The sequence below is a fragment of the Myxine glutinosa genome, chromosome 4 (genome assembly GCF_964187855.1).
Source record: "Myxine glutinosa chromosome 4, kmMyxGlut1.1, whole genome shotgun sequence".
In the NCBI taxonomy this organism is placed as follows: domain Eukaryota; kingdom Metazoa; phylum Chordata; class Myxini; order Myxiniformes; family Myxinidae; genus Myxine; species Myxine glutinosa.
In genome coordinates this window covers 1,498,995-1,513,938 of record NC_136264.1, presented here as the reverse complement: position 1 = coordinate 1,513,938, position 14,944 = coordinate 1,498,995, and the positions used below count along the sequence as shown (strand labels likewise).

The 14,944-nt window shown below is 48.6% G+C and overlaps 2 protein-coding genes across 4 annotated transcripts in view; one reads left to right on the top strand and one right to left on the bottom strand.

Moving 5' to 3' along the window:
- Window positions 1–7,675, bottom strand: part of UGGT1 (UDP-glucose glycoprotein glucosyltransferase 1) — a 214,204-nt gene extending 206,529 nt beyond the window's left edge. For 2 of the 3 annotated variants that reach the window (XR_013623012.1, XM_078775372.1), the window contains exon 1: window positions 7,599–7,675. The gene's annotated coding sequence lies outside the window, so the exon portion shown is untranslated. Of the gene's footprint in view, window positions 1–7,436; window positions 7,563–7,598 lie in introns of those variants that run through there. The other variant, XM_078775373.1, reaches the window with a different exon arrangement.
- A 619-nt stretch (window positions 7,676–8,294) lies between these two features.
- RB1 (RB transcriptional corepressor 1) overlaps window positions 8,295–14,944 on the top strand; it is a 286,072-nt gene continuing 279,422 nt past the window's right edge. The window contains exons 1-2 of the mRNA XM_068111807.2: window positions 8,295–8,336; window positions 8,953–9,036. Of these exons, the coding sequence (XP_067967908.2) occupies window positions 8,306–8,336; window positions 8,953–9,036 (115 nt within the window). The 5' untranslated portion in view covers window positions 8,295–8,305. The remainder of the gene's footprint in view (window positions 8,337–8,952; window positions 9,037–14,944) is intronic.

Here is a 14,944-nt window from a genome sequence, read left to right as displayed (position 1 = left end):
CATAGTCATCTCTAGGCCGCCTCCATGAATATTTGTTCTCCGAACCTGATTTACCATAACTCCCCTGGATTTACCATAACTCCCTCGGGTAACCAATCCAAGGGTACCTCTTTCCATGTTCCTTGTCCCACCAGAGATTCTACCACCAATGTCTGCATCTCTGCTTTCTTCATATGAGCTCGGACCTCCAAGTTAAAATGTTTGGCCAATATCAAGAGTTCCGATCTTTTTCACGCTTGGAACTGTGCCTCATTAGGGGACGCCGCAAACTTTTCTCCATCAAACACCATGGTGACTATTAGTTAGCACCTGTTAACCTTCACACAAAAATTTTCCAATTCTTTTGACAAATTTGGGAATGTTAGAAAAATTCCAAATTTGGGAATTTTGGGAATGTTAGGGAATTCAATCCCAGACGAATGTTAGGGAATTTAATCCCGGACGAGGATGTTAGGGAATTCTATCCTGGACGAGATTTTTGTCAGCAAAGACGAGCCCCCAATTTCAATTTGGGCCAATTTTAGACGAGCCCCCAATTTCTGTTCGATCCCGGACGAGCCCCCAATTTCTGTTACGTGCGCCTCCCCAACCCCGGTCACGGTGTACCTCTGAGCCCCGAGAGGAGTCACGGCAGAAAAATGTGTTATTCTGTATGTCAAAGATCAATGGTGAAGCCACACCAATTGTTACCAACAAACAAATATTGTATTAAGATCACACAAGAATAACAGTACAACAACAATAGTAATCAATTGTACAACCAATATATATTTCCTATGATGGTACCATCAGGTTCGTACAATATATCTCACTGTGCTCCAAGTGAGCGAAAAGAAGAACATTCATCCGCAGCTAGTGACCTCTCACCAGCCATGGCTCTTCAGCAAAGGACTTCTGCGACTCACTGGGACTGACACAATCTGTCAATTTCCCGACCAGGATCTCAGTCAACGGAACATCTTCTCTTCTGGACTTGGTTATGACTAACTTCCCTGAAAATGTCTGCTGCTCTTCTTCTGCTCCGATCGGATCATCTGATCATGTCCTTGTTAAAGTGGACATCTCTCTGACCATCCTCAGGGAGCCTGCTCAGCGTCGACGAGTCTGGCATTTCACTCAGGCCAACTGGCACGGTCTTCAAGCAGCCATCAATCATCTGGACTGGTCTCCCATCTCTACCACCTCTGACATCAACTCATCCTGGGAATTCTTCCAAAGTAAATTGCTCTCTCTCATGCACAGATTTATCCCATCTCGTCTTCAGTTGTCATACCCTTCCTCCCGTCCATGGTACACGGAATCTTGTGGTGAGGCTGTTGCCCAGAAACAACTTGCCTTCGTCTCCTGGAAAGCAAATCCAACGGAAGGAAATCTCATTTCCTTTCACAAAGCCCGAAACAAGTGTGTGTCCACCCTCAGGAGAGCCAGGAAACAATATCTCTCCGTTCTCAAGACCGAACTCTCTTATCTGTCTCCCTCTTCCAAATCCTGGTGGCGTCTGGTCAAATCCGTTTCTGGTGTTTGTTCCCCCTCCATCCCCTCCCTTACCTCAAACGGCTACACAGCTGACTCCGCACGTGAAAAAGCTGAATGCCTCAACTCTGTGTTTGCCTCTAAATCTTGTGTCCCAAACCCATCCCTCTCTGTACCCACCATACCCAGTCGTACCCTGCTGCTCCTGGACTCCGTGTCCTTTCCTCCTGACAAGGTGGAAAAGTTTCTGTCAACCCTCGACTCTGATTCTGCAACTGGACCCGACGGCATCAGCCCACGGGTCCTAAAATCCTGCTCTGCCGCTCTATCTCACCCTCTGTTCTCTTCACCCTCTCTTTTGCTCAAGGTCAACTGCCATCTGCTTGGAAATCAGCCAACATCACCGCTTTGCACAAAAAAGGTGCAAAAACAGATCCTAGCAACTACAGACCAATCAGCCTTCTCCCAATTATGAGCAAAGTCATGGAATCCATCATTGCTTCGGATATGAAATCTTTCCTCTTCTCCAATGGCTTGATCTCTGATCATCAATTTGGTTTCAGACCAGGTCACTCTACTCTGGACATGCTGCTTCTGCTGTCTCAACAATGGATGGAGGTCCTCAATGCCAAACAGGAAATTAGAGCTGTCTCCCTCGACATATCACGTGCCTTCGACACGGTCTGGCACCCCGCTCTGCTCACCAAACTCTCCTCCTTTGGTATCCATGGAAATCTCCACGCATGGCTGGCGGACTTCCTCTCTAGTCGTCGTCAACGTGTGGCCCTGAATGGGTTTCTCTCATCTCCTCTTCCTGTTCAGGCTGGAGTTCCCCAAGGCAGTGTTCTGGGCCCCGTGCTTTTTCTGGTCTTCATCAATGATCTCTCTGACTCTCTCGAAAATCCTCTCTATCTCTTTGCTGATGACTCCACTCTCTGCCGCTCCATTCCTCTTCCCTCAGATCGGCAGTCTGCTGCCTCCTCACTCTCTGAAGACCTGGACAAAATCACAGACTGGTCAAACAAGTGGAACATGTCTTTCAATCCTGACAAATCTCACACTCTTACTATGTCTCTCCGAAAAGATCGACTGGACAACCCTCCCATCTACTTTCTCAACAATCCTCTCCAAGAAGTTCTGTCGCTCAAGATTTTGGGTCTCACTATCTGCCATGATCTTTCTTGGGAAAACCACATTTCCAAGCTGGCCTCCAAAGCCAGTCGCCGACTGGGCATCCTCCGTCGTGCGAAGTCCTTCCTCGGCACACCTGAGCTCCTCACCACATACAAGGCTTTCATCCGCAGCTCAATGGAATACTGTTCTCCCCTATGGGCCGGTGCTCCTGCCTCACACCTAGCTCGGCTTCACGCTGTTGAAACCAAAGCTTTCAGAATTATTGGAATCTCCCGCGATGAAGCTATCTCTGAGGGCCTTTCACTCACTCACCGCAGGCAGGTAGGTGGTCTTTCTGTCTTCTACCGACTCCTCTCCGGCCTTGCACCCCCAGCTCTCTCTGTGCTCTGTCCCCCAAATATTCCTACAGGTCGCACAAGATCTGCCAGCAACCCTCTGATGGTTAAACTGCCGAAATCTCGGCTCTCTGCTCACCTTCACTCTTTCATTCCTCTTTTCTCCCGCCTCTGGAACAAACTCCCTCACTCCCTTCAATCCCACTCCTCCCTCCAGGTCTTTAAAACAGCTGTTCACCACCATCTCTTATCTTCCCCCATCCAAAACCTTGATCTTTTCTACCCCCGCTAATTCACCCCAGATCCACCTTGTTTGAAATTCCAACTTCTTTCCTGGAAGTCCTGGCAGTGTCCATATGTTTTATACCTCTCCCACCGCCCCCTTCCCATGCCCCCCCCCCCCCCAAAGCCCTCGCCCTCTCTCAGATCTCTCGATGTCTCCATGTCTCTCGGTCCCTGCTCTCAAATGTTGTGTTTGTGTCCTTCCCCCTCTCTCCCCATCTTGTCTACCGCTCCCGATGTTATATGTTTTATGTGTCGGTTTGTCTTTCTGTGTGATTAATGTTCGCTCTTTCACGAGCCTCGATCTTGTATACAAAAAAAAAAAAAAAAAAAAAAAAAAAAAATTCCCCAATGTCTCTATTCCGGCATCAAGCCCAAGTCGAACCGCTCCAGCGATCGTCAGAACGATGTCCAATCGAGACCAGAATCCCGTTCGGATGACAGTCACAGTCACGCGGCCAAAGCTGCGCAAAGGTGCCTTCAAGGCGACGGGGAAATCCAAAGGCGCCCTCCAGGCGACTGGGAAATCACACCCTCGGGTATGGACGTTTCACGGCTCCAAGCCGGCGAACCGCAGATTTACCTTCAAAATCCACGTGACACACACACACACCAGATAAACGTTTGGATGCGGTGAAAATGGTTGAAGCGAAGCGAAACCTTGCGCGAAGCGCAAAGCGCGCGAGTCAAAATGGCCGACGGCCCGTTCTCGAGGCGTAACGGCACGACGATGATTCTCCTCGGAATCAACCGCCAAAACCTGACACGCAGGTTGAACTGTCACAGCGATAACAACTCTGTCGCAAGAATCCCTTTCCCGGGAAACCCGAAGTTCGCTAGTGACCTCCGTTCGTCAACGTTTGCTCCAGACCTCGAAGCAGCTAGGCTTCTTCACCGACTCACTCGCTCCGCCTTCTTCTAATCCTCTTCCTCTTCGTCCGGTTCCGGTTTCATTTAAAACATTGACTTTTTTACCTTTTGAAAATAGTAACCTCTATCTCCCTTAAATGACAACAATAGTAGTACATGGAATCAAAAATGTTTACAGTGGATGAAAACCACAACGGAAGTGATGAATCCGTAACACTTGTAGCGAGCAGAGTAAGGGATTAGTTATTGAGTGTTTAGCTTGTGGCGAGCAGAGAAAGGGATGAGTTATTGAGTTTTTAGCTTGTGGCGAGCAGAGTAAGGGATGTTATTGAGTTTTTAGCTTGTGGTGAGCAGAGCAAGGGCTGAGTTATTGAGTTTTTAGCTTGTGGTGAGCAGAGCAAGGGATGAGTTATTGAGTTTTTATCTTGTGGCGAGCAGAGTAAAGTATGAGTTATTGAGTTTTTAGCTTGTGGTGAGCAGAGTAAGGGACAAGTTATTGAGTTTTTAGCTTGTGGTGAGCAGAGTAAGGGATGAGTTATTGAGTTTTTAGCTTGTGGTGAGCAGAGCAAGGGATGAGTTATTGAGTTTTTCTCATCCTTATCCTTTTTCTCACGAACATTATCCGATCAACGCAAAACTTCACAAACGTGATCCCCTACTCATTCATGGGTATGCGGGTTAGGGTGGTCCAAAAATGCAAAAAAATCCCTTTTTTTATCTGGATTTTGATGCTGTATTGGATTATTGTTAGAAATGGTCTAAATCATTCACCCAAAAAATATTTAGCATCTGAGTCATCTATAAACTCATACACACTCAACATATAAATTTGTCATTTTGGTCAATTTTAATGACTTACAAAGACTTTAGAAATATTTTTTTCCTAAATAATGTCATTGATGGTACATACCCCTGTGAAGTCCTCATGGTCGAAACATGAGTCAGACATGTATGAACATGTTTCAAACATGTTTCAAGCATTGTCAAACATGTTTCGACCATGATGATTTCACACTCACAGGCGCAAGCGCATGCAAAAAGTCATGAACCACAAAATGGCTTCGTACAATAGTGCATGTACTTTTTCCACCTAGGTTGCTATTGGATTGTTCTCATTTAGCCAAATTTGGTGAAAAACGCCATATTTCAATTTAAGTGTGTATGAGTTTCTAGATGGAATTGAGCGAAAATATTTGGTGGGTGAATGTTTTAGACCATTTCTAACAATAATCCAGTAGAGCATCAAAATCGGAGAGATCGATGTTTTTTGGACCACCCTTATGCGGATGTCTTCTGATACCTCAGGGAGATGGATGCTCCTGCCTTGCATAATCCCAGGTCACCTGTGGGCAAGGCGTAATACCTGCCAGCCACCCTTACCAGGGTAACGGTCTGCAGCCATGCGGTTTAAATGGCAGATGGCTCTGCACATCTGGTGGATGAGAGTCCAGTCAACTCCAACAGCACGGGCGGAAGAGGGTGAATTCCCCAACGACCAGCAGAGAGAGGAGTGGCGACCCCCCATCTATACCACACACTTACCTATGTATACCAGCTATACAAAGGCAATGCCATCATTGCCCGAGGAGACTCGACATCATCGTACCTATGCAGAGTGTACATTTTGTAAGGTCATATGTCATATGAGCCATATAAGGCAGCCATATTAGCTTGAAAGCCGATATTTTAAAAAAATCCCTTCTCTGAAACCGCTTCACCGATCGATGTGAAACCTGTCATGGGCTACTTGAAAACAGCTGAAGGGATTTAAATCAAAATTGTTTATTTTTAGGCCAGAACGAGGGCATCTACCCGTTGTGGGACTATGCAGAGGCATATTGGCGACATAGTCGCATTGCTCTCGTTTTCTCTCGTTTGTGCTCACCTTGTGGTCATTTGCAAGAAATTGATAAAGTCAACTCTAACAGTAATGCTTAAAGTAAAGACCGTCCTATTTATGGAAATAGTTTCTCCATTTGGAAGGCTGAACTGCAACAAAAGCTTCAATGAGGGGGGACAATGTCTTGATTTTGAAGTTCCACTGTCAGAGATCATGGACTTCTCCAAATCACAACTTTCAACCACGACGTCATATTAATATGTTGGTACTATAAAAGACCAAAACCACTTCTATTAACAGGCTGATACCCAAACTGTAGTGTTGCACCTGAGCCTACAACAGAAGATGTTATCCATTATTATGTAGCAACAAATAAATATCGCGCTATGGCTGAACTCTGGCAGCAAATAGAGCACAATGACCGGAATCAGGTAAAAAAAAAAAAAAGGTAAAAGGTGAACTCTGGCAGCAAATAGAGCACAATGACCGGAATCAGGTTAAAAAAAAAAAAGGTAAATTTTAAGGTGAAGGAACACAATCGAACGAACATGCTATCAAACAGCACCAATGCAGGAATAGGGACACGTGCTTCATACACAGCAACATCCACCAAGTTTACAATGAGACCACAGAGTACATACAGTACCTACAGTGAAGAGAGACCGGCAAGAGATTCTGAATGTGCGGGTACAGTGGGTGCACCGTGTGGGTACAGTGGGTTCACGGTGCGGTTACAGTGGGTTCACGGTGCGGGTACAGTGGGTGCACGGTGCGGGTACAGTGGGTGCACGGTGCGGGTACAGTGGGTGCATGGTGCGGGTACAGTGGGTGCACGGTGCGGGTACAGTGGGTGCACGGTGCGGGTACAGTGGGTGCACGGTGCGGGTACAGTGGGTGCACGGTGCGGGTACAGTGGGTGCACGGTGCGGGTACAGTGGGTGCACGGTGCGGGTACAGTGGGTGCACGGTGCGGGTACAGTGGGTGCACCGTGTGGGTACAGTGGGTTCACGGTGCGGTTACAGTGGGTTCACGGTGCGTGTACAGTAGGTTCACAGTGCGGGTACAGTGGGTGCACGGTGCGGGTAGTGGGTGCACGGTGCGGGTACAGTGGGTGCACGGTGCGGGTACAGTGGGTGCACGGTGCGGGTACAGTGGGTGCACGGTGCGGGTACAGTGGGTGCACGGTGCGGGTACACAGTGCGGGTACAGTGGATTCACAGTGCGGGTACAGTGGGTTCACAGTGAGGATCGAATGAGGGCACAGTGCGGGTACAGTGGATGTGGTGATAACACGGTGAAGCAAAGCAGGAGATAACGAGGTCAGTGTACAAGCGAGGTAGTGTGGTGAACTGTGATGAACTGTGATGAACTGTGATGAACTGTGGTGAACTGTGATGAACTGTGGTGAACTGTGGTCCCGTGTGGAAGACAGACGTGCAGACAGCGTGAGACCACCAGGCATCCAATCAGCTCGCTCAACGTGGACGTGTCGCTGTCACACCTGCACTCACTGTTGAGATCTCTCTTTTTCCCCTATATTACAGCTTGAGCTATGCTCGTACGGATATTGATGTCAAATTGGTTTCGGATTTCAGATATTTTTAATCCTTACATATTTTCAAACCTTCGTGCTTCCACTTATCGATCTCCCCAGTTAGCTTACCTCCGGGTTCTTGGCTTGCTTGATTGGTCGGAGATTTTGTGGCCTCGTCTTTACAGTACGCCAGAATTTCTGATTCCGCTGTCTTTTTTTTTCTTTCTTTAAATCGGGCTTTAATGTATTTCCTCAAAATATAGAACTTTAAAAAATTACCAATGCTCAGCTTGCGTGTTAATACACCGCTCAATTACAAGGCTCAAATCATATAAATATATCAAAAACAGCATTTCTGTAAAAATTAGTTTTGTAAAGGATAAATGAAAAATAATTGATGAAAAACTTTGTTTAAGACAGGAAAAAAAACGATGTAAAATGGCACGACGGAAAAGGCAAAAGCAACCCTCGCTCGGGAATTTATATCATTCTTAAATTTCATCCAAACTTTAAGGCTACCCTTTAAACTACACTTTTACACAAAGCTACACTTTAAAAAAACTTTTACTCCAACTGTAATACGGTTTGTTGAAAACCTACATCGTTAAAAAATATGCCTAAGCTTTATTCTTCATACACCGCCCCTAACTGTGACAAAAGGTATCTCAGCTATGTTCATTCAGATAAAATACAACGTTTTAATGTTCAAATCAGAAAACGGATCTTGCCGTTAGTAAAAGGATAAAGCGGGGTAAAAGAAAAAAAATTCGCTGGCTCCCTCAAAATGGCCTGTCAAACACCACAGCCGAATTCACCGCCAATTGCCGGAAGCGGAAATGACGCAACTCTTGGACGCTGTCGCCTGTGGTAAGTTTATAACGCAAATGTCTCCTTGCCAATTCTGTATTTAACGTGGAAATTTTGGCGTTTTAAAGCACACTTTTACAAGGAACTAACTTACATAATGATTTTTTGTCGTATTGACAGTTTTCTCAACTAACCGACCAATATATGAAACCTAACAACTAATGAACCAATCACAAGCAGTGCAGGCTTACTTCGGGCGGGGACTTGCTATTCACTCAGATTTTTTTACCTCGGCTTTTTACCTCGGGTTTTTTACGTCAGATTTAATAATTTCTACGTGCTTTTTACCTGAGTAAGAATTTTGAAACTTATCAAAAAGGTAACCAGCGCGGCTCGGTTTATTCATTCCGTTTGATTTGATTCCGTTTGGTAATATTTGGTTAAATTGCCCTTTTTCACCACCCTCGCTCACGGTAAAGTCTAAAGATTGTGCGGTGTGGAACGCCGAACGGTCTCGAGAAGCTTGAATACTCTCTGTTTAACGTGATTATGTTATGGTTAAATTCATACATCCCATAGGGTGTGTGGTGTAGTGTGTGTGGTTTTTCTCTCTCAATTTTCATGCTGGTGATAAAATGAAAGGTCGCGATCTGATGTACCACATACTCTGTTACAGAACATTGGTGCTCCCGAAGCAGTTTCCTGGCCAAGGTTCATGCTGGGTGGTTTGCCATTGCTTTCCCAGCAGTAGATAGAGCAGGTATTTGTAATTTGTTCATGGTGCTGGTGATAGCTCACCTACTCTTCACGGAAGACATCTTTAACGTCCACCAACTAATCACGGCAGATGGGACGCCCAGCTTAACGTCCATTCGAGGGACGACACACACATTCATTAAGAGGATTGTGAGAGGAGAGAATGAGGGGGGGGGGGGGGAAGCGAGCAAGGAAGGGGTGGGGTAGAGAGCAAGGAAGGCGAAGGAGGACAGAGCAAGGAAGGGGGTGGGGGGAGAGCAAGGAAGGGGGTGGGGGGGAGAGCAAGGAAGGGGGGGGGGGAGAGAGCAAGGAAGGCGAAGGAGGAGAGAGCAAGGGAGGGGGTGGGGGACAGAGCAAGGAAGGGGGTGGGGGACAGAGCAAGGAAGGGTGGGGGGGGGAGAGCAAGGAAGGGGGTGGGGGAGAGAGCAAGGAAGGCGAAGGGGGACAGAGCAAGGAAGGGGGGGGGGGAAGCGAGCAAGGAAGGGGTGGGGTAGAGAGCAAGGAAGGCGAAGGGGGACAGAGCAAGGAAGGGGGTGGGGGGAGAGCAAGGAAGGGGGTGGGGGGAGAGCAAGGAAGGGGGTGGGGGGAGAGCAAGGAAGGGGGTGGGGGGGAGAGCAAGGGAGGGGGTGGGGGAGAGAGCAAGGAAGGGGGTGGGGGAGAGAGCAAGGAAGGGGGTGGGGGAGAGAGCAAGGAAGGGGGTGGGGGACAGAGCAAGGAAGGGGGTGGGGGGGAGAGCAAGGAAGGGGGTGGGGGAGAGAGCAAGGAAGGGGGTGGGGGGGAGAGCAAGGAAGGGGGTGGGGGAGAGAGCAAGGAAGGGGGTGGGGGAGAGAGCAAGGAAGGGGGTGGCAGAGAGAGCAAGGAAGGGGGTGGGGGAGAGCAAGGAAGGGGGTCGGGGACATAGCAAGGAAGGGGGTCGGGGACAGAGCAAGGAAGGGGGTCGGGGACAGAGCAAGGAAGGGGGTCGGGGACAGAGCAAGGAAGGGGGTGGGTGACAGAGCAAGGAAGGGGGTGGGGGACAGAACAAGGAAGGGGTTGGGGGACAGAGCAAGGAAGGGGGTGGGGGACAGAGCATGGAAGGGGGTGGGGGAGAGCAAGGAAGGGGGTGGGGGAGAGCAAGGAAGGGGGTGGGGGAGAGCAAGGAAGGGGGTGGGGAGGAGAGCAAGGAAGGGGGTGGGGAGGAGAGCAAGGAAGGGGGTGGGGAGGAGGGCAAGGAAGGGGGTGGGGGAGAGAGCAAGGAAGGGGGTGGGGAAGAGAGCAAGGAAGGGGGTGGGGAAGAGAGCAAGGAAGGGGGTGGGGAAGAGAGCAAGGAAGGGGGTGGGGAAGACAGCTAGGAAGGGGGTGGGGAAGAGAGCAAGGAAGGGGGTGGGGAAGAGAGCAAGGAAGGGGGTGGGGAAGAGAGCAAGGAAGGGGGTGGGGAAGAGAGCAAGGAAGGGGGTGGGGAAGAGCAAGGAAGGGGGTGGGGAAGAGAGCAAGGAAGGGGGTGGGAAGGAGAGCAAGGAAGGGGGTGGGGAGAGAGCAAGGAAGGGGTTGGGGGGAGAGCGACGCCTCAGCATGCGTCACAAAATCCGATTGACTTGTATTAAAGGGGGGGGGGGTGCATTCCTAACAGAAAAAAAAATTAGTGAAAATTTTTCAGAGTAAATTGATTTAAATATTATTATAATATTTTTCCAATTCTCTCTTGAACTTATAGTTCACTTGTCCTATTGCTTTACTCATTCTAATCCTTCTGCTATGTTAATCATTCTTTTAATTCGATCTTTTATTTTGCCTTCTTAACTCCGTCGATTTCCTCACGGAGAACCCAGCCGCGGGAGCCTTCGCGGCAATCCTGCTGGTTAATTATTTTCATTTTACTCAATGAAGTTACACTTTGGGCACATTCCTTAACCTTTTCTTCACGCAATATAATTGTCCGAACAGTAGAAAAAGTTAGGTTTAATGCTTTGGCAATTTCACATTTTTTGTGTAAATATGGAGGAGGAATCACAACCTTGCTTGCTTAATTGAAGTAAATATGCTGTTATAAAAATCATTAATTTCTTTAAATTTTCGGATTTCACTCCACATTCTAACAATTAGTCCGCATGTTCCAATCCTCAAATACGAACACAGATTTTGATTACCATATATACTTCAAATAGCCCATTAGAGTACATTGTAGTTCCAAGGCAAGGCATATTTGAGCAGGGCAAAACAAAATAGCAGTTTAATACCCCGGTGAGGGGAAAGTGGGCTGACCAAGGCTAAGCCTATTTTTCTTTTTTTGTTGTGAGCACCCCGTTAATCTTTTTCAAAAGAGGTGTTTAAATTTACCCCGATACACAGTTTTCATGATTCACTCCCTTGGAGTTCCCTTGGTATGCATTCAAGTTTTTGGCCTCTAGGTTTCATGGTTTTGCAGTTATGGAGGAGACACACACACACACAGTGACATTTATTATTATAGATTAAGCCTGGTGTTGGGCTAGTGGCTAGGGTGCCAGCTTAGGATTCCAAGGATCCTGGGTTCGAATCCCGGTCGATCGCTGAATTAACGCCAGGGGGGTTGACTCAGCCTGTCATCCTTCCGAGGTCGGCTAATTGAGTACCAGTTCACTGGTAATTCCCTGTGTGTCGTAAAAAGGCGACAAACAGGGTTGGCGGCAGGAAGGGCATCCGGCCGTAAAACATTGCTTCAAAAAGGGGACCAAAAAACAACAACAACCACGGTCCCCGAAAAAGGCCAACCCCCGCTTTGTGGGGAAAATGGCCTCTAAACGGTGGTTTTAGTCGAGACAGACATAAGTATCAAATTCTTGTTGAAATGTTGTGATTCCATTACAAGAGGACAAGACTTTATCGTGCCTCTTTATATCGCCTAAAAAGAGACGTTCGGACATTTTCTCCATCATACCCATGCTTTTCCATTGCACACAGGCTAATTCTTTTTCCACTGGACTTGTGCATGTCACTCACTCACATGACCTGAAATAACGTGAGGCTTACCATGCACCTTCCTCCCTCCCTCCTGAATCACCATCTTAGGAGGTGAGTTTCCCTGAAAGGTCCGCCTCTCTTGCTCGGGAGGTCTCCCCCCCCCCCCTCTTGCCCTGGAGGTCCCCCCCCCCTCTTGCCCGGGAGGTTCCCCCCCCCCCCCACCTCCTGCCCGGGAGGTCCCCGCCTCTTGCCCGGGAGGTCCCCGCCTCTTGCCCGGGAGGTCCCCGCCTCTTGCCCGGGAGGTCCCCGCCTCTTGCCCGGGAGGTCCCCGCCTCTTGCCCGGGAGGTCCCCGCCTCTTGCCCGGGAGGTCCCCGCGTCTTGCCCGGGAGGTCCCCGCGTCTTGCCCGGGAGGTCCGCCGTCCCGCCAGGGAGGTCCGCCGTCCTGCCCGGGAGGTCCCCCGTCCCGCCCGGAAGGTCCGTCTCCCATTCGTCTTGCCCGGAAGGTCCCCTTTGTGGCCTGGGGGATTCTATTTTTAACTGCCTGTACCAAATTCGATCTGATGTATTTATGAATGTCACTATCCCCACAAAAAAGGGGGAGATATTTTAATCTGATCTGTTTGTCTGTCCTGCTATGTCCCCCTAAACGGTTGTGCAGAAGTTTACCAAACTCGGTAGTCATGATTACCACATGGTGTGAATGTGCAAGAGTAGTATCATTTTGACCCCGCACCTGGGTGGAGTAAAAAGGTCAAATACCAAAAATGCAATTAGAGCACATTTAAAAACATTTTTCATGAATCTTTGTATATGCAATCAACATTGGGAGACGCATGAAATATGTAACGTTTTTTGGAATTAGAAATGTATAACGTTCATGCCCCAAGGGCATGGAGACCTAGGGTCAAGTTTTTAACTCAAAATTTGATATTGGGTTATTCCTGGTGGAACGTTTTGCCATCTTTCAACTGTGCTTGAAGGTAAGCGTGGAGATATGCAATGGTGCGCCATCTTCACTCGAGTTTGAACTGTGAAGAACTTAGTTTGTCAAATCGACTGTTAGTTGGTATATGAGAGGTAATGATTCATATGCAGCCTGTGGCTGCTGGTTGCATCAGTTTCTGTGAGTGCAGCTGTGCCACTGATGCAGTGCCCTCATTACCAGTAAGCTGGTACTCATTTTGCCGACCTCGGAAGGATGACGGGCTGAGTCAACCCACCTGGCGTCATTTCAACGGCATGCAGGGGCTCGACCGCAGGACCCTGAGACCCTTAACCATTAAGACAACGACAGGCTATAGTAAGAGTAATACTTTTCCTATGGTCATTTGCTGAGTTATGTACAAGACAAAGCTGCAGTGATTGTGTGAGCAAGAAGGGGGTTCAGTTGTCGATGAAAAACATGAAGGGTATTGATTTCGATTTTGATTTGACCTGAAGCTCCTTCCGATAGGGGGCGCTGTTCTTGTATTCATCCACATCATAGACCACAAACTTAAAATTTGGTTTATTCACTCGTTCAGAATTTATCAGTATACTTCATTCATTCTACGTACATTCCAAATCCTTGTGAGCCAGAAAAAGGAAGAAAGAGGCATGTCTTTGTTAATGAAAGTGTCAAGATTAATACAAGTTAGATTTTTATCTTGAGTAAAATTTGTCCTGACCCCAATTATAATTACTTACCATGAAATTCAGCCCATCATGCGTTCCCAATCCTGCGGTTGCTCTTCCGTCGGTCTCACTGCCCGACTCTTAACCTGTTTATCTTCCTTGAGATCGCCACGGACCATCACTTTACTTGGCCTCACCTTTTCTTCAGGCCTCCCAAGTGATCCACACGGGGCTCCAGCCAATGAATCGTGAGCCCTCACTTTTCGCTAATTTCGCTCGGCCTATTTACCTGCCATGGTCCCGCTCTTTTTCTCCAACATTCATGGGGACGCACGCACACTCTTGTGCCGTAGTGTCCAACCTAAGCTACTTGGACCCCCAAGTGGCCCAGAGAGAGCACCATATTCTGCGCCTTTTACCTGAACCCAGGAAGACTCTGTGCCATGTGCGGACTCTCCCGCTGTCCCACATTTACTCTCCTGGGTTCAGTTGCAGCCTGGGCAGGTGCTCCCGACTCCTTGGGGAGCCACTGCGGTCCTAGACCAAACCAGTACGTCACTAAATGCCATGCTGGTGGCATTTCTTTTTCCTCCTTCGACTCCTCTGACCTATCCACACCACCACCATCACAACTCGATGCACAAACCTAATCATCTGTACACACACCCACGCAGACACACCCACGCAGACACACCCACGCAGACACACCCACGCAGACACACCCACGCAGACACACCCACGCAGACACACCCACGCAGACACACCCACGCAGACACACCCACGCAGACACACCCACGCAGACACACCCACGCAGACACACCCACGCAGACACACCCACGCAGACACACCCACGCAGACACACCCACGCAGACACACCCACGCAGACACACCCACGCAGACACACCCACGCAGACACACCCACGCAGACACACCCACGCAGACACACCCACGCAGACACACCCACGCAGACACACCCACGCAGACACACCCACGCAGACACACCCACGCAGACACACCCACGCAGACACAGACACACCCACGCAGACACACACACACCCACACAGACACACCCACACAGACGCGCATGCAGAGTGACACACCTTACTGGGAGGAGCCTCTTCACAAACCTCCAATATTTATACAATCTGCACGGTCTGCCCCTCCACATCATCAATATGTGTTGAGAGAAAGTTGTAATTAAATGGTGTACAGTTACAATTCTCGGTGACAGTCCTGAGTCCTGAGTTGGGTCGACTTTGTGTTGATAGGTGTAAGTGTGGGGTGGTAACTGGGACAAAGTCTCAATAATGTTACTCTGGAGGAGCGCAGGAGTGTTTGTTCATATTGTTACGGATCTCGAAGCACGGCGCTCCCCTTA